The sequence below is a fragment of the Letharia lupina genome (assembly GCF_014066315.1).
Source record: "Letharia lupina isolate WasteWater1 chromosome Unknown contig_4, whole genome shotgun sequence".
NCBI classification, from domain to species: domain Eukaryota; kingdom Fungi; phylum Ascomycota; class Lecanoromycetes; order Lecanorales; family Parmeliaceae; genus Letharia; species Letharia lupina.
This window is the reverse complement of record NW_023502973.1, coordinates 404,642-422,910: the sequence shown is the minus strand read 5'-3', so window position 1 is coordinate 422,910 and position 18,269 is coordinate 404,642. Positions and strand designations below refer to the sequence as shown.

General features: G+C 52.0%; 7 protein-coding genes across 7 annotated transcripts; 4 read left to right on the top strand and 3 right to left on the bottom strand.

Moving 5' to 3' along the window:
- Positions 1–1,349: 1,349 nt before the first annotated feature.
- HO133_007712 (uncharacterized protein) lies at positions 1,350–1,784 on the top strand (the record flags this gene model as incomplete). Its single annotated transcript, XM_037298582.1, has 2 exons — positions 1,350–1,450; positions 1,508–1,784. The coding sequence occupies 2 exons, from the start codon at positions 1,350–1,352 to the stop codon at positions 1,782–1,784; spliced, it is 378 nt and encodes a 125-aa protein (XP_037155918.1).
- Positions 1,785–2,161: 377 nt separating this feature from the next.
- HO133_007711 (uncharacterized protein) lies at positions 2,162–2,856 on the bottom strand (the record flags this gene model as incomplete). Its single annotated transcript, XM_037298581.1, has 2 exons — positions 2,162–2,639; positions 2,705–2,856. The coding sequence occupies 2 exons, from the start codon at positions 2,854–2,856 to the stop codon at positions 2,162–2,164; spliced, it is 630 nt and encodes a 209-aa protein (XP_037155917.1).
- A 2,645-nt stretch (positions 2,857–5,501) lies between these two features.
- HO133_007710 (uncharacterized protein) lies at positions 5,502–6,310 on the top strand (the record flags this gene model as incomplete). The annotated part of the gene is made up of 2 exons (XM_037298580.1): positions 5,502–5,954; positions 6,005–6,310. 2 exons carry the CDS (start codon positions 5,502–5,504, stop codon positions 6,308–6,310), a joined length of 759 nt encoding a protein of 252 aa, XP_037155916.1.
- A 248-nt stretch (positions 6,311–6,558) lies between these two features.
- On the top strand, positions 6,559–7,575 carry HO133_007709 (uncharacterized protein; the record flags this gene model as incomplete). The annotated part of the gene is made up of 3 exons (XM_037298579.1): positions 6,559–6,772; positions 6,824–7,054; positions 7,109–7,575. 3 exons carry the CDS (start codon positions 6,559–6,561, stop codon positions 7,573–7,575), a joined length of 912 nt encoding a protein of 303 aa, XP_037155915.1.
- A 261-nt stretch (positions 7,576–7,836) lies between these two features.
- HO133_007708 (uncharacterized protein) lies at positions 7,837–8,884 on the bottom strand (the record flags this gene model as incomplete). Its single annotated transcript, XM_037298578.1, has 2 exons — positions 7,837–8,357; positions 8,509–8,884. 2 exons carry the CDS (start codon positions 8,882–8,884, stop codon positions 7,837–7,839), a joined length of 897 nt encoding a protein of 298 aa, XP_037155914.1.
- Positions 8,885–10,035: 1,151 nt separating this feature from the next.
- HO133_007707 (uncharacterized protein) lies at positions 10,036–14,752 on the top strand (the record flags this gene model as incomplete). The annotated part of the gene is made up of 3 exons (XM_037298577.1): positions 10,036–10,520; positions 10,576–14,196; positions 14,254–14,752. The coding sequence occupies 3 exons, from the start codon at positions 10,036–10,038 to the stop codon at positions 14,750–14,752; spliced, it is 4,605 nt and encodes a 1,534-aa protein (XP_037155913.1).
- An 815-nt stretch (positions 14,753–15,567) lies between these two features.
- HO133_007706 (uncharacterized protein) lies at positions 15,568–17,279 on the bottom strand (the record flags this gene model as incomplete). The annotated part of the gene is made up of 2 exons (XM_037298576.1): positions 15,568–15,867; positions 15,930–17,279. 2 exons carry the CDS (start codon positions 17,277–17,279, stop codon positions 15,568–15,570), a joined length of 1,650 nt encoding a protein of 549 aa, XP_037155912.1.
- Between the last annotated feature and the right edge of the window lie 990 nt (positions 17,280–18,269).

Here is an 18,269-nt window from a genome sequence, read left to right as displayed (position 1 = left end):
TATGCTACTGCCTATCTGATGCAAGCATCATGCAAGCCGCATCCATATGTGCATCACTATTACTACCTCGCAAGCATCTCTCAATCGATCCACATGATTCCACATTCCTTCACATTCTTGACCAATGACCATACATTCCATTTCGTGCCGTCCAGCCATCCAAGTGTGTCCTGACTCATGGCACTACGGTGGTGATGGTGGGTGTACTCGCGACTCGCCGCCATGGACTATTTTTCCTTACGATGGGAAAAGTTCTATCCCATTTCAGGGGTGTTGCTGCATCATACTCATGGGTACCCTCCCTCCCTTATCCCGGGGACGCCGGGTACCTGAATATCGGACTCGGTACCTTTTTAATTGAAAGGGGCCACCATGACTTCTTCTCATCTTGCGAGTCTTCATCCTCCTCCTTTCAACGCGCGTCCGCAGCGGGTTGAGGTCATGTTGTGGATATCATGTCTTCCGCGAATGACTTAAAGCAAGGTATCATACTGGATGCAGTGTCATGGATCTTCTTTGGCTTCGCCCTCATCGCTTGCTGCATGCGTCTATATGCCGATATCTTGATCCTCCGCTCCGCAAGACTGGATACTTATATTGCCTCTTCACCTTCGTAAGCACCTTAAATTCTTCTCCTAGTCACATTCCACGATAGAGCTTTCTAACGATTAACCTCAGCTCGCAGCCACAACCAGTCAAGTCTTCGCAACGTTGTCCGTGTATCATGGCATGGGCCAACACCTCAAGTCCTTAGACCCCGTACAAATTATGTACAGTCTCAAATGGAGCTGGATGGCGCAGATCTTCCAACTATTCGCCAACACGACCGGTAAAATCGCCGTTGTCACATACCTCACCACGATCCAAGGACCCAGCCACGCCAAAACTAAGCTCGCGTACTCTACCTGTGGACACTCGGCTCGCTCCAAATCGCCTCAATCATTCTCTTGATAGCCTTCATCTTAGCCCAGTGCTCGCCATTACGAGAATTATGGAACGAAGCAATTCTGGGTACCTGCAACGGTCGGATCAGGAACCAGAACTTTGCCTTCTTTCAAGGCAGTAAGCGATGGATGAATTGTGTTCGGGCAAAGTATTTTATGCTCATCCGATCCAAGTCTCTCTGCTTTCACCGACATATGCCTCGCAGTGTACCCGATAGTGCTTTTCTGGAGCCTGCAAATAAGACTCGCAAAGAAAGTGCTGCTATCTGTGCTTTTCGGATTCGGTCTGCTGTGAGCCGGCTCTACCACACCAATTGTCCCAGTGGTGAGACCTAAGCAAGATCATTCAGAGCGGCCGTGTCTTCTATCGTGAAGACAACCAACTTCCACCGCATTGGAATCACGATGGACATCACATGCAAACAAACAACCCAACTCCTCGATCCTCAGGTCCCAGCTTACCCCATTTGGCCAGACGATCTTGCATATCTCGTCACCTGGAATGCGTAAGAGCCCACCCCCACCGCCTTTCAAACCATTTTCTACATCTGACCACCCCACAGGGTCGACATGTACACTGTCTTCATCACCGGTTCAATCCCCACTCTTACACCTTTCTTCACAAAGTATTTTCACAAATCCACCATCTCAGACTACCACCGCTACGACCGCCGCAACGCGCGCCTCAACGGCGACGACGGCACCACCCTTACATCTTCAGGTGTACCTCCGGGCCGTAATGACAGTATCGAGGAGAATTGGATGGGGGACAGGCATATTTTGATGACGACGAAGATTGATATTAGGAGGGATGAGGAGTTGGAGCGGGTTTCGCCGTAGGGTCGGTGCGCCTAGGCACATATAGTATAACAATTTCCGAGTAACCTCGGGCACAACAGCTACGAAGAAAGCCTCTCCCTTGGTATCCCATCGTCTGGCGCCGGGGGTGCACAATGTCTCGGCTGTTGGGCTGAGCCATCAATAGAGTCGAGTCTACGAACACCGGAGCCACCTGGTCCATTAGGTCTAGTTCTGTATAGCAACGGGTCCCGGGGATGTCTGGGTAAACCCATCGATCTGTCTACGGACTTCAAGCGTATCATCTACGTAAAACAAGTGACCATTTGACACCACGAAAATGACCGCCCGAAAGCTGCTCTCTAGAAGTAGAATTGCTGCCGCTAATATCTCTCTAAATACAGAAGCATACCTAAGTGTCAAGACTCATTCACCAACGCCTGCACAGGGCTGATACTGATCACACCAATCCTTCTCATACTTCCCGTGAGACCCGGATCTAAGACCTCAGTCACAGCGCTAGCTGCGTGATTGTCCGTATACAGAAATTTGTTCAACCCTTGCAAAGCGTTCAAAGTAATCTCGTACGTCAGGCGGTAGGGAATAGATTGTGTTCGTGTCCTCTGAGATGTTACACTCATTATACAATTCACATCTTCAACCACCGGCGTTGCATACGGATCATCGGCAGGCAGTAGAGATATGTCGCCGTGAATGCGGATCTGGCCATTCATATGAGTGCTCGCCGCGGCGATCGTTTGGCGTATGCTGTTTCGGTCTATAGGTACCACGGGGCAGTACAGTATGATGAGAATCGTCGTTGTATAGGGGATGGATATTATGTGCCTTTCGAGATCCGAGTTTTTGTTGTTCTTAGAGCAGAAGCTGCTGGACAGACTGAGAAAACGCAATCATTAGAGCTCACTTTTTCCCTCATACCTCGCAGAAGCAGGCCTACGTACTTTGAGGTAGCGTTTTGCACGCTTGGAAGCACGTCACTAAGTTGAACGATAGAGGTACCTGAATCAATTCTCGCACCTACCGTAGCAGGCGCCATCTTGACGAGGGTTGCGTTTAGGAGCAAAATGCAGATACTCGCAATTGTACCACGCATGTTTGCAATGAGCCAATGTAGTGTGCTGAAGGTGGAAAAAGCGTAGGTCACAGCAGAGGTCTTGGTCCTTTTGACCGTTCCCCAAATGTGTCGCAATTAAGGGAGGACATTACGCGACGCGGTCTAATTGCGAGTATCCAAGAACACACGACATGCGACTGGCGAAAAATGGGGCTATTTTGCCAGTTGCGCAGAGGGAGCTCGGGGACAGTTACCCTTCCGACTTTGGGTTGAATACGGAGTATGAAACGATGGCATAGATATACCAATATTGCAGTCCATAACCGAAAAAGTATTCTCGAAGAACCCCTACAAGTACCTGCCTGCTATTCGTCGAGCAATACTGTATGAAGTGATCTCGCAAGAGTGCCACTCAAACATGCACGGACGTCTGAAGGCTTGCGAGGTGGTCCCGACTGCCTCGCATCTCGTACAGAAGAGCTTTATGTTTTCTCAATGTTTTGCTCACTCAACATGCAATGATGTAGCATCAAGGACCGTTCCGATGTGATTTCCCATATTATGTTCCACAATATCAATATCTTTTCAAGGAGCCCGACAGAAAAACAGCAACTGGCAGGGGTAGGAACCAAAATGACAAAGCCTCCCCGCGACAAGCTGTAATTTTCAAGATCAGTGGAACAAAGCCTGTACACCTCAAGATCTCAGAGCAGGTACGACGCTCCCATTCAGGAACCTTTAGCTTGCTGAAGCTCCAGCGGCAGAGTGGCCACTGTATCCTTGAAAAGCTGACCGGCTTTCTGCCTATGAAGATCCCAGAGTCAGCATTACTTCATCAAGGCGAGAACCCGAGCAATGAGACTGTTTTAGAAGGCATCAAGAGCCTGCTGCTCCTGTGTATGTCTGGCAACGCGACAAATCCTCCGGACTTGGAAGCATAGGCTCCGGAAATGTCAAGAGCCACTCCTCGTTAAGCCTCCACGCGCACTACGTGAAAGGCAAAGCGGCCATTGGCCATTGACTGATCACCTATAATCGACTACCTGTATTGGTAGCAAGCTGCCAAGCGCAACGTATGCTCCACATGCATTTCCTGGACGGGCATGAAGGTAACGAAGGAGTGGCTACTGACGCCAGAAAGTGCTTTGATTTAAACAAAAAGGAATAACGACTGACCCGATGGAGTACTGATTTCGGTTCCGTCAGTGGGATCATTATGGTTGCTGCTGGGTCATGTCGATGACGTGCTATCTGCAACGTTTGCTTCATTCGCTTCGCACCTCACATGATAGTGAAGCATATATGGACAGCAGACGTGTCATGTCTTCTTGCTCGCTAGCTCAATATTACTCTACTCCCCCGTCCATACATAGTCTCGTTGATATCCTTCGCTTATTCAGATTCGTAGATCGCTGTCGTAGGCTCTCCTCGGTTTCTCTCATAAGATCTCATCTGCGCTTAGCAGAGCACATTCTCAGACCAGTGACTAACATTGCTCGTGCCGTTCACCACATTTATTTTTCGCCAATTCACATACCCAATAAACCCTCCCGCATCCACTCAGCGTCATGCCGGCCCCTGGAGTACAATGAGACGCCAGCCAACCATAAGTCTAGAATGCCAAAAGCCAAGGAATAGTCCAGAAATAGGAGGGAGTAGGCCGATTTAGAGGACGAAGATGACGACGAAGAGGGACGGTATCAAGTCACTCGCGGTTAAATTACAGTCAGCGATCTATCTGAACGCCGAAAGTGGAAGAAGAGGCAGGAAACGACTCCCAACCATCTTTGCCTTGCCTACATCCTGGTGCGGCAGCAGCGGTCCGTCGTTATTCAAAGCGGATCTTGCCTCTTCAGCTGAACTTGAGTCTTTCAGGATCCTACCTACCCTTCCCGGTCCCTCCGCTGACGAAGCTCCCGCAGTGAGTCTCAAGAAAGCCAGGCCAAGCCTAGCAACACTTCGACAGCTTGGCCCGCCAAGAAGTCCGCCGCGCGTGTTCGCCGGCGTCTTCTCCCGCTGTCTCCTGTACGAATATCTTTTTTACGAAAATATGAACCGGAACTTTTGTAGGCAGTCATTGTGAAGACCGCTCATCGACCGCATTGGGAATTTATGTGATGAAGGCAGCCAAGACCAGAGAGAGGGCACGTGGTGGAAATGGAGAGGCATCAAAGAGAAAGTGGGGAGAGGTTTCCGATGGAGACGACGTGATCGCAACGTCCAAAAAGCAAGGATACGCGCGTTCTGGGAGAAGTGCATCGAGAAATAGAAAGGAGGCAGGGTTAAATCAATACTGTTCTAATCTTGATGTGATTGCCACCAGCAACAGTAGATAAAGGAGGAACCCTGCCTTTCTAAGGCCTTCTTTTTTACGCTGTTCCGAGAGGTACCTTTGTTTCGTGTATGTCAATGATTAAAAGCTTATGAAGGTTCAGACCCAAGTAGTCACTGCTCTTGGTCACAAGATGGGTGCGAAACGAGTACCCTATCAACCTGAACCTTGCGGAGACGAGGCTAGAGATCTCGGCGCGACTCTTATCTAACTACTTAGGGTCTAGTCAAACGTTAGGGTCACCCAACTCATTCCTTGGCCTTCTGATCCACGTTTAAGTCACAGTATCATTATGCCCTTCATCCTCGTGTAAGTCATTACAAGACTATGTCTTCCTACCCAAGGCGGTATCATGGATGATCGCAGCATCGGACGTACAGACCTTGTCTCTCCGATCTCCGAGCCAAACAGCCCTGATCCTGTCCTCGAGTCCTATTTCCGCCAGCAGCTTGAGCAGCTATATGCGGACCCCTCTCAAGCATTGGCAACAAATGATGGAACCGAAGTAGACCAAATCCGTGGAGCTAGCGTTGAGCAGGTCCAAACCGAAGACAGGGAGGAATATGATTTTCGTTTGTTCACAAGACCACACGCGTCAGGAACGGCATCGGTCGGGGCCAGCAATGGTCCCCAGCGGATTGCTATAAGATCACCAAGCCCTGCGGGTGGTGAATCGGGTTTCACCAGTGCAGGGCGTCCAGACAACTACTATTTTGCGGGTGATACAGGTGCAGAGCTCGCAGAGCAGTATGCACGAGCTGCAGTCTCTGGCCAAGACATCGTTGAGGGTCTCAAGATGAGATGGGTATGTCGCTTTGTGCTAGATGAGAGATGGGGACCTGACCTTTGGTACAGAGAGGCATGGAGCTGCCGTGGCGAGTCACCGTCATCAAGACGACAAAATCCGGCAACGTGGTGGGGCTAGAGCATCAATTGCAAGCACAGACCAACAGGAGGAAGCGCAGTGGGAAGAAAAGGCGGGTTGTGATCCGGAAACGGGTTGAGGCAAGAGCTGCCAAAGAGGTGGTAGCTAGACAATGCCGGGCAGAGAAAGAGGCCGCTGAGCGAGAGAAGCGAACACAGAAGAATAGAGAGAAGAAAATTAAGAAGAGGCAGAAAGACAGGCTGAAGAAGGTGACCGATGTGCAGGATTCTGCCTGAACTTATATATTGGCCTCGGGCCATGAGAGCTCTTGCCTTGTGTGGCATATTGCCCCTCCCTCTGCTGTCACCCACTTCTGGAAACCGCGTCCAACAGAAACATTCTGATTACTTTCCTTGCTGGATACATGTTCTCGATTACAACACACCACATCTGACCATCCTTCGATTAGTATAGCCACAGAGCTCGATTATAACCCACAAGATCCGAACATTTTAGGAATATAGTATTTGCACAAAGCTTCACCATGTCCTGCTACGGTCACAGCAGCCCCAACGCCGTCGTCCTACCAAACTACGGGCCTTGCAACCCCCAAGCAGGCAGCGTCAGTCTCTGCTGCGAAACCGGCCAAACCTGTCTTACCAATCGGCTCTGCGTGACGCCCTCTGGGGTCTATTACAACGGTGGCTGTACAGACAGTACGTACAAGGCGGCAATCTGCCCTACATTCTGCACCTCGGGTAGGCACTCCGCTGCCGATATGTCTCTGGTAAAGTTAACGTTCGTATCAGGCGATGCCAATTGGGTGGTCGAATGCCACGGCTCTGCGGTCAAGAACGGAGACTTCTGCTGCTCTGTCAATGGGACGAGCAGTAGCTGTTGCAATACCGCCAGCAATGGCCTAGGTCTTGTTGCTGCTGTCTCTTCGGCTGAAGCAGTGTCTGCAACATTTGTTGGGGCAAGCATTGGTCCAGCATCCATCAGCAGTGGCGCCACCACTTCAAGCTCCGGAAGCACCACGGGTAGGCATTCCACATTTGTGCACCAGTTGGGACTTGCATGCTGATAGATGGCAGGTTCTTTCACAGCTACATCCCTTCCGACGGCCACTCCCCAACCCTATGTATCCACAGGTATGCCTCGGAACAAGAAAATCGACATCGGAGTCGGAGTCCCATCTGGGATGGTGGGCCTCGTTGGCACCATTCTTTGTGTCTGGTGGTGCATCAAACGCGGACGTGGACCTCGCGGACCTCGAAGTACCATCGTTGAAATGAATGATCGACGAGGAGGAAGCGATAAATCCGATCCTCGAGCACAGCCCACAGAGGGTGTAATCCCGACCGAGATTGAGGGCTCACATCTCCGTGCCGAAGTCGAGGGCTCACCGGTTGGTCCTGTCGAGATGGATGCGAATCAAACCCACGTTGCCCCCACGAGTCCACCACCTTATGCCAATGCTGTGGCTCCAGACAACAATCCGCTTCATGAGCCTTCGGCCACGCCTGGGTCATGGTACGCACCGAATATGGGCAATCTTTAGGCTGGCTATCAGGGCAGGCGCTGGTATGATTTGGGAGGGCTCGGCACAGATTGGCTATGGATGGGTGGAACACCGCTGTAGGGAGGCCGCGAGTTGCTATGAGTCGAGGCATCATTCCGCCTTTCTTTACGTGTATCTTTCAAAGACAGAACGATGATAGACTCATTGACTTGTCAGTCAGAACCAATTAAAAGACATTGTTATTGACCTGGCCCCTCTGTACCTCACCCATATACATCCCATCAGCCTCGACGCATCCCCCTACGCCTCATTAACATAAAACCCATTCGCCTCGACCTCCCTAACCCACAAACCCCAGGGCCTACCCATAGTATCCTGCCCCATCTGCCTACAATCCCCCAACTCCCCATCCCCCAGCCAGCGAACCCCCTCATCCCGCACCCCCTTCTCCCTCTCCTCCCTCCCCTTGCCCCTCTCCACCGCCCCCATCTGCGCATTCCTCAACACCATCGCCGTCGTCTGCACGCCCGCGTTCTGCTGCGTGTACACGGCGCGGAACACCGCTTCCCGCACGTCGGACCCCACGGCGGTGAAGCCGTGCCCGCGCATGAGCACGACGGTGTGGTCGGGCCGCGGCTCCGCGTCGCCGCCGTCTTTGGAGAGGAAGCTGGAGGCGAGGGCGCCGACGCGCGCGACGTAGCCGTCGGGGTCGGAGAACGCGGCGGCGAGGGCGGCGCCGAGGTGGGTGGTCGTGATGAGGAGGTCGTGGGTCGAGGTGCGCGTGTAGTGGGTTGCGACGTCGAAGACCGGGACGCGGGTTCCTTTGCGAGCGATATCAACGTCGCGCGCGCTATAGATACGGTTGGGTTGGAGGTCATGTTGCATCCGTGGTTTGGATGGTGGCAGGTTGATGGGGAAAGGTGTGGGAGGGGGGGGGGAAGGGGGGCAAAAAGGTGCCGGCGTGCTACGTACCCAGGAACCCGGCCATGTGGAAACAGGGCTTCATCTCCACCCCGCTGATGCTGTAGGGGAGGACGGCTTCGGAGTGCGAGTGCACGACGCTGTTGACGCCGGGGTACTTCTTCAGGATCTCGCTGTGGATGCACCGTTCCTTGTACCCCGCCGCGGCGTCTTTGTTCACGGGGGAGGCGTCTTCGATGCTGTATTCGAGTATGTCGGAGGGGGAGGAGACGAGGGCGGGGGCGACGTTGTGCGAGAGGAAGAACGTGTGGGGGTTGTCGGGGTTGCGCAGGGAGATGTGGCCGTAGGCGTCGACGACGCCGTGGTGGTGGAGGATGTGGTTTGCTGTTATGAGATCTTTGAGGGGTGAGGGGTCTTTGGAGGCCATGGTCGTTTGCGCTTCGTTTGTGTCTTTGTGCCTTGGAGTCTGGGGGGTGGGATATTGACTTCTACGGTAAACGGGCACTTGGGGGTTTTTGATGTCGAGGTGATTGATGTGCTAGATGACTATGTCATGACCGAGATTCACCGAGGAGTCTACATTGTAAGGCGCACCACATCTACCCAATGGTATTGGAGTGTAGATTGGAGAGATGCGGTATGAGCATGGCATTCGCGTAACATAACATAATATGGGCAGAAACTCCAAGAGTCTCCTCCTCCAGTCACAGACAGTAGCACGGGGGTGTCGAGGGTGTCAGATCTCGTCGTACACCCTAACAGATTTGGGGAAGCGGCTTGGCCCCGGGTGTACGACGAGATCTGACACCCCCGTGAGTAGATCCGAGGGGCCGTCGGTAACTCCGTAGCCGTTGTCAGGAGGAAAAACAGGCAGTCGGATACGGAATCATTTTGCAGCAACAGAATCGGACTGGAAGACGACCAGGAATGAGACGAGATGAAGATCCCTTGAATCTCACTTATGACCACAGTTTGTTTCTTCAAGCCTTTTTATGCAAATGATTAACGGAGTTCCAGACATCCGAACCGAGCCTTGGCGTAAGGTAAGCAGGAAGCACATGGGACTGCTAAGCTGCAAGCAGTTACTCTAACGCTAGATCGGTATGAAGCCCGAAAGGTATCGACACTATAAGTACAATATGCAATACATGGATACATAGATAGCCGGTTGCGTAATCGCTTTGAGAGGAATACTCAATACTTACTTACTCTACCAACCTCTGCAACAGTCCCCTAACGTCCGTTCACGATGACCTCGCCTAATGTACTCCGTACTTACTTTACTCTTACTCTTTCGGGTACCTTAGTCCCCAGCCTGAAATGATTAGTCAGCACGGCTAAGGGTCTCCCGAGGACCGAATGCCATCGGATAAGGTAAGGTAGATATGGTATTAAAGCACCGTCATGCCTAATCCTTTTACTTAGGCAACGAATCCGACGAATCTGACAACCAACTCCTTCTGCCTCAATCCTTCCATAGCATGACTCTCCTTATTCACACTTTCGACAACGAATAATCACCTACAATCTCTTCAATTCCGCTCACGGACCCCATCTCTACTCCCCTCAAAGCTCCCGATGACATCCGCGGGGCCATGGGGGGCCGTCCCTCAGGCACAGGGTGTCGCCCAGATGTTCGAGAGACAAGCTGAGAAGGTCGAGGATCACATACCTCAGCAAATTGAAGACAAATTACCATTCGGTCAATCAAGTTCTTCTACCGCAACCGACACTTCCAGCGACCTCGACAAAGATACCGCCGCCGAAGAAGTCACCAAGCTTGTCCGCAAGCTCACCCAACAATCGAGCGGCGACGACGAGCTGGGGAAATCCCTCACCGTACGGTCTGTCAAGACCGATGGAGGCAATTACCGGAATCCTTTCTTAGATGCTAGTGATCCTACTCTCGACCCAAAATCTGGACAGTTCAAGCCGGAAAAATGGGTGCGGACGTTGGTCGGCCTCCAGTCCCGCGATCCCGAGAGGTATCCTCAGAGGGTAGCAGGAGTATCCTACAAGAACTTGAACGTGCACGGTTTCGGTAGTCTTACGGATTACCAAAAGTATGTTGAGGACAAATGTATTCAATCATCGCTAGCTAATACGATCCATTTCCAGGACATTCGGCAATTATCCTCTCGAGATCGGCTCCATCTTTAACAAAGTCACGGGACGAGGCAAGACGAAGATTCAGATATTGCGGAACTTTGAAGGACTGGTCCGCAGTGGAGAGATGTTGGTTGTCCTTGGTCGTCCCGGCTCCGGATGCTCTACGCTACTCAAGACCATATCTGGGGAAACTCATGGCTTCTTCATCGATGAAAAATCGGAGATCAATTATCAGGGAATTCCCAAGGAAATGATGCATAAGGACTTTCGGGGCGAATGCATGTACCAAGCCGAAGTCGACGTCCATTTTCCCCAATTGACTGTTGGACAAACCCTCAACTTCGCAGCACAAGCGAGGGCTCCACGCAATCGGATCCCAGGGGTCACTCGTAAGCAATACGCCGAACATATGACGGAAGTCATCATGGCAGTCTTCGGCATCTCACATACCTACAACACCAGGGTTGGCAATGACTTTGTCCGCGGGGTCAGCGGAGGGGAAAGGAAAAGAGTCAGTATTGCGGAGGCGTTAATCGGCGGCAGTCCTCTCCAGTGCTGGGATAACAGTACCCGTGGCCTGGACAGCGCCACTGCTCTAGAATTCGTGAAAACTTTGAGGTTGTCAACAAGCCTGGCAGGATCGACTGCTGCAGTGGCTATATACCAAGCTTCCCAAAGCATCTACGACATATTTGATAAGGTGGTCGTTCTGTACGAGGGTCGCCAAATCTACTTCGGCCACACCACCGCGGCAAAGGAGTACTTTGTAAACATGGGCTTCCATTGCACCGAAAGAGCTACCACCGGAGATTTTCTCACGTCGTTGACCAATCCAGGCGAACGAGTTGTTCGAGCGGGTTTTGAGCATCGCGTTCCGAGGACGCCAGATGAATTTGCGGCCGCCTGGCAGAATAGCGACGCCCGAGCTCGGCTTTTGCAAGATATCGAGAACTTCGAGCGGGAATTCCCCTTGGGCGGCGAGCAGGTGCAGAAGTTCCAAGTCTCTCGCAAAGCAGCGCAGGCGAAGAGGCAGCGCGTCAAATCCCCGTACACTCTCTCTTTGCCCATGCAGGTCAAACTTTGCATGGGTCGAGGATTTCAGCGGCTTCGAGGAGACATGAGTCTGTTCTTGTCCGGCGTCCTTGGCAACTCTGTCATGGCTTTGATAGTCGGCAGTGTCTTCTATGACCTTCAACCCAACACCGGCAGCTTCTACTATCGAAGCGCCTTGCTCTTTTTCGCCATCTTGCTTAGCGCCTTCAGCAGTTTTCTCGAGATTCTTACGCTCTATGGGCAACGGCCAATCGTCGAGAAGCAAAGCAAGTACGCCTTCTATCATCCACTGTCAGAAGCAATTGCGGGAATAATCGTCGGTTTGCCTGAAAAAATCATCACTTCGATCTTCTTCAACCTCACACTTTACTTCCTGACCAACCTGCGAAGGACTCCGTCGGCCTTCTTCATCTACTACTTGTTCTCCTTCGTGGTAGCCTTGACAATGTCCATGGTGTTCCGCACCATCGGAGCTCTGTCACGCACTCTCGCCCAGGCTATGGCTCCTGCTGCCGTGTTCATCTTGGCCTTGGTCGTTTACACTGGCTTCGTGGTTCCTGTAATAGACATGCATCCTTGGTTCCGCTGGATCAACTACTTAGATCCAGTGGCGTACGCTTTCGAAGCCTTGATGATCAATGAGTTCCACGACCGCCAATTTGCATGCACCAATTTCATACCCTCAGGTGATGCTTACAACGGCGTTACCCCGGACCAGCGTGTGTGTAGCACTGTGGGTTCCGTTGCCGGACAAAGCTATGTCAATGGAGACACTTACATCAACACCAGCTATGCGTACTACCATTCACATCTGTGGAGGAATCTCGGTATCATCTTCGCAATGATGATAGGCTTTTGCGCCATGTACCTAACAGCCACGGAGTTCATCTCATCTCAACGCTCAAAGGGTGAAGTGTTGCTGTTCCGTCGTGGTCAAACCCCTGCCATAGCAAAGAATGGCGACGAAGAGGGCAATGTTGATGATCGCCCCACGGCTCAGGGCACTATTGCTGAGAAGACCCTGTCAGGTGGTGATGTCCCTCCGAGCATTCAAAAGCAGACGGCCATCTTCCACTGGCAAGCTGTCAATTATGACATCAAGATCAAAGGCGAACCAAGAAGGTTGCTTGACGACGTAGATGGCTGGGTAAAGCCTGGGACTTTGACGGCCTTGATGGGAGCTTCAGGAGCGGGCAAAACAACATTGTTGGATGTACTGGCCAGTCGTGTCACCATGGGCGTTGTCAGCGGACAGATGCTAGTCAATGGACGTCAACGAGATAGTGGGTTCCAGCGAAAAACCGGATATGTTCAGCAGCAGGATCTTCACCTTGCCACAACTACTGTTCGCGAAGCTTTGAACTTCAGCGCTCTACTGCGACAGCCGAAAACCACACCAAGGAAGGAAAAGCTCGAATACGTCAACGAGGTGATTAAGGTCTTGGAAATGGGTCCTTATGCCGACGCCATTGTTGGTGTTCCTGGCGAGGGACTCAACGTTGAACAGCGCAAACGCCTCACAATCGCAGTCGAAATGGCTGCGAAGCCTGCGTTGCTTCTGTTCCTTGACGAGCCGACTTCTGGCCTCGACTCCCAGACTGCATGGGATATTTGCAAATTGCTTCGGAAGTTGGCAAGCAATGGCCAAGCCATTCTATGCACTATTCACCAACCTTCAGCAGTCCTCTTTCAGGAATTTGATCGTTTGCTGTTCCTTGCAAGTGGCGGTAGGACCGTTTACTTTGGAGACATAGGACACAGTTCGAAGACTTTGACTGACTATTTCGAGCGCAATGGGTCAAGGAAGTGCGGCGTTGAGGAAAACCCTGCCGAATGGATGTTGGATGTCATCGGTGCGGCTCCAGGGTCACAAAATACGATTGACTGGCCTCAAGAATGGCGAGACTCGCCTGAGAAGCAGGCTATCAGAGACACGCTGGCAGACATGAAGCAGAGGCTCTCCAAGGAGCCAGCTGACAAGGATCCAACAGCATTGCGCGAATTCGCCGAGCCTTTCAACGTTCAGCTATACGCCGTTACCAAGCGTGTATTCGAACAGTACTGGCGGACGCCCTCTTACCTGTACTCCAAGACTCTTCTTTGCGCGGCCTCGGGGCTCTTCATCGGCTTCTCGTTCTGGGATGCTGCCATTAGTCTCCAGGGACTCCAAAACCAGCTGTTCTCCATCTTCATGTTGATGACCATTTTCGGCAATCTAGTCCAGCAGATAATGCCCCACTTCGTCACCCAGCGCTCTCTTTACGAGGTCAGAGAGCGACCATCCAAGACGTATTCATGGAAAGTCTTCATGCTGTCCAACATAATCGTCGAGCTGCCATGGAACACTTTGATGGCCATTATCATCTTCTTCTGTTTCTACTATCCGATTGGCATGTACAAAAATGCTATCCCCGACCATCAAGTCCACGAACGAGGGGGGCTGATGTTCCTCTTTGTCTGGGTTTTCCTGCTCTTCACTTCAACCTTCACCGACATGGTCATAGCTGGTATGGACTCGGCGGAGACCGCCGGCAATGTCGCCCAGCTGCTCTTCTCTTTGACATTGATCTTCAGCGGGTAAGCCTCAGATCCTTTCACTGCCTTCCTGAAACCCATTACTGACAACCCTTCCAGTGTCCTCGCCGGTCCCACCGCTCTCCCAGGCTTCTGGATCTTCATGTACCGCATATCCCCTTTCACCTACCTAATTGACGGCATGCTCTCCACCGGCCTGGCCAATAACGCCATCGTCTGCTCCTCCATTGAACTCGTCAAATTTAACCCTTCCCCCGGCCAAACATGCGGCCAATACATGTCCACCTATATAAACCAAACAGGTGGTTACCTCACCAACGACGACGCCACGGCGAATTGCGAGTTTTGCTCCGCTGCCACCACCAATGTCTACCTGACACAGCTCAGCTCGCAATACTCGACCCGATGGCGCAATTTTGGGATCATGTGGGCGTACATCATCTTCAACGTTTTCGCCGCATTGGGGCTGTATTGGTATGCTAGGGTCCCGAGGAAGCAGAAAGTTCAAGAAGAGGCGCCGGTCGATATGTCGAGAACGCAGACGGCGGCGTCGAGGGTCTCCAGGGTGGCGACAAACAACAATGAGAAGTCTGCTTGATCTTTGGCGTCAGGAGAAGCCTTTATATCTTCCATATCGCGCTGCGGTAAGGGGCGCCGAAAAGGGCAGGCGATCTTAAAGGAGCTGACCCCGTGGGCGTCCCCATAATGCATATAACACCGGGCACGCTCACCTGCTGCCCTCCTCTTCTTGGAAAACTACGTTGTAGAATAGAATTTACATGATCTCCCTTCCCTTTCTTTCTAACAAACTACCCTTTTCTTTCCCCCTCCCCCTTTACAATATCGCAGACCCGGAATCCTTTCCTTCTTTCTTTCTTTCTTTCTTTCTTTCTTTCTTTCTTTCTTTCTTTCTTTCTTTCCTTCCTTCCTTCTTCCTCCCTTCCGTCGCACCCATCATCGAGGTGTCATCATCGTCGCCCATCCGAGAGCGATGGATCGGCACAACGCGAGCGATGTAGGTCGTTGTTGTACTGTGTAGGTAGGTAGATGGATGGTATCGGATCTATCCATTCATCATCGCTTGTGGTTGTGTGATGTGATGAGGCTGGATTGGACTGGGTTGGGTTGGGATGTGATGTTTTTTTCTTGGGGAATGAAGGAAGGGGATAGGGAGGAGGGGAAAGGATGGAGGTGTGCGGATTGGATTGGGCTGGGTGGGGATATGGGAAGGAGAGGGGAGGGAAGGGAAAGGAGAGGGGAGGGAAAGCAGGGGAGGCGTTGGTGGTAGATATTTCATGTGGCAGATGATAAGATGGATTTGGAAGAGCTATATCGACAAAGATCCTATCCACCCATCCCGATCGTCATCCTTTCCCATTATGTACCCCAGCCGCACCATCCCCTGCAGACCGATCAAACCACACTTCCCTTCCTCTCCACATCCTCCACGATTTCCGGCGCCAGTGTCCCCTTATCCGTGAGACCCATCTCCGCGGCGAAGGTGCTGTGCGGCACCCACTTGGCTGAGTTCCTGGGTGTGGTCTCCTCCATCATACGGTCCACCTGTTCAAGGGAAAGACCCTTGGTTTCCGGGATCAAGAAGTACGCGTATATGAAGCAGCAGACGCAGAGCGCGCCCCAGACGAAGAACACTTTGGGGCCTAGATTGCCTTCATCCTTGTCGACCATGTAGGGGGTGATGACTGAGATGATCTGGTGGAAAATCATGTTAGCACTGGGGAGAAGAACGGCGATGATAGCTGGAGGCGACTTACGCAGTTCCACAGCCAGTTGGAGGCAGTTGACAAGGCGACACCGCGGGAGCGTATTGGCAGAGGGTAGATCTCGCCTACAACGACCCAGGCACCAGGACCCCACGTAGAGGCGAAGAAGAAGATGTAGATGCAAATGAATGCGATTTCGGCCTTGACGGTCGTCGGGTTGCCTCCGTCCGCAGTCCCTATGATGGCAACAATGAACTCACAGATCACCATGCCCAACGCGCCCCAGACCAAGAGCGTACGGCGTCCGAATCGCTCAATGGTATAGAAGGAAATTGGGGTCGAGCAGACGTTGACGAGAGTGGTGATCAGACCGATGAGGAAGGGGTTGCTGATCGTGCCGAGCTGCTGGAAGAAAGTGGTGCCGAAGTAGAAGATGAAATTGATACCGGTCCATTGCTGCATCATCTGGAGCGATGTACCGAGAATGGTGCGGCGTAGGTTGCTCTTCTGTACCCAGAGGGAGCCCTTGAAGCAGTTTGCCCAGCTGGTGAAGTAGCTGCCTTGGGGTATCATTTGCAATTCGTACTCGTGGTTCGCGACGATTTCAGCAAGTTCCGTCTGCACGAATTCCGAATCGCGAGGCTGGCCACGCAGACGGCCGAGCACATCTGCAGCACGGTCGATCTTGCCTCGCTTGACAAAATAACGGGGTGATTCGGGAAGGAAGAAGAGACCGGTGGCCAGGATGATGGCCCAGAGCATTTGTAGACCGATTGGGACACGGTAGGAGGCGGTCGTGGTGTAATTCTGCGTGCCGTAATCGACGCAAGAGGCGAGGAGCAGGCCAATGGTGATGCAGAATTGGTATCCCGACACAATGGCACCGCGAACCTTCTTCGGGGCAATTTCTGACATGTAGAGGATGATGATGGCAGAGACGAAGCCGATCCCGAAACCGGCCACGAGACGACCGGCAACCAGCAGTCCATAGGTGGACGAGGCGGTTTGTAGTATGACACCGATGATAAAGACAATGCAGCCCAAGATGATTGTCGTGCGTCGACCGGTGAAGTCGGCGATATCACCCGCCATGAGGGCCCCGAAGAATGTGCCGGCCGAGAGAATGGAGACAATGAGAGATTTCTCCCACGAGGGCAGCGCGAAGCCACCGGGATCGGACCCGGTCTTGGCATTGAACCGAGGGTCGTTGGGGTCAAGACCGGTGTAGAGGTGAACGAAGTAGTTCATGCCGATAACACCGTTGATGTAGCCCGAGTCGTAGCCGAAAAAGATGCCACCGAAGGCAGCGAAGGCACACATCATGTAGGCTTTGAGGGTGACGGGGGCCTCGATCCGGCCAGTGTCGGCCGTGGCGATGAGGCCTACAACTCCTCCCGGCATGGTGGCGGTCCTGTTGCTCGATGAGTGGTCGATGTAGTTATTGGTGAGTGGGTGGAGTGAGAGGCCTCACAGCGTGACTAGCTGCTGCTGGCTGACAATCAAGGAGAGTGGAAGGAGAGAGAGAGAGAGAGAGAGAGAGATGAAGAGATGAAGAAGGAGAAGATAGAGGGAGGAAAAGTGAGGGGTCAGTAGTAATAGTAGTCGAGGATGGAATACTGGGGATGTGGAGGTGGTTCATTTATAGTACCTAGTGGAAGTTGGAAGGAGCTTCACTTTCTGACCTTTCTGCTTTCTGCTTCCTGCTGCAAACGGGGGGGATGTTGGAGTGTGGAGGTGTGAGCAGGTGATTGGAGACAAGTGAAAAGTAGATTGTTAGCTAAGTGTGAGGAGTGAAAAGCGATTGGACAAGGGATGGAGAGAAACATTCGGAATCATCATGTGCTGAACAAGTACCGTTAAGTAAGCTGTCAAGTTTTGAGTAGGATAAGGCGATATGCTTTCTCATTATTGGTGGACAAAGAAGAAGTTTGTCTTAGCTTCTTCTGCATGCATCAGCTTTGTGCCTGTAAGGCTAGTGAAGCACTAGTGGAGAAGTCATGCCCCGCACTATACGTTACTTTACTTTACTTTACGACCAACGTCGATCCTTACTCATACCCATATCCCTGTATTCCGTGGCGACAATCCTTTAGTTCATGCCAATGTCAATCCAGCGTATTTTAATTGCCGTCCGGGAGGGTGGAATCTCATCTATGACGACGATGGAAAAAAGGAATTCGCATTTTCAAAGAACGCTTATTGTTGGAGAAGTTAGTGAATGGGTTATAGCAAGAGTACTAAAGGGATCATCTCGTGGCTCCAAATGAAATCAAAGATAATGACGTCTGGATTCTGAGGAAGCGGAGACTTGACTCAATTCAAAGATGATCAGATCAGCAGAGATAAAACAATCCCCCGGATGTCACCAAGGGGTTCGTGCGTCTCCGTCCA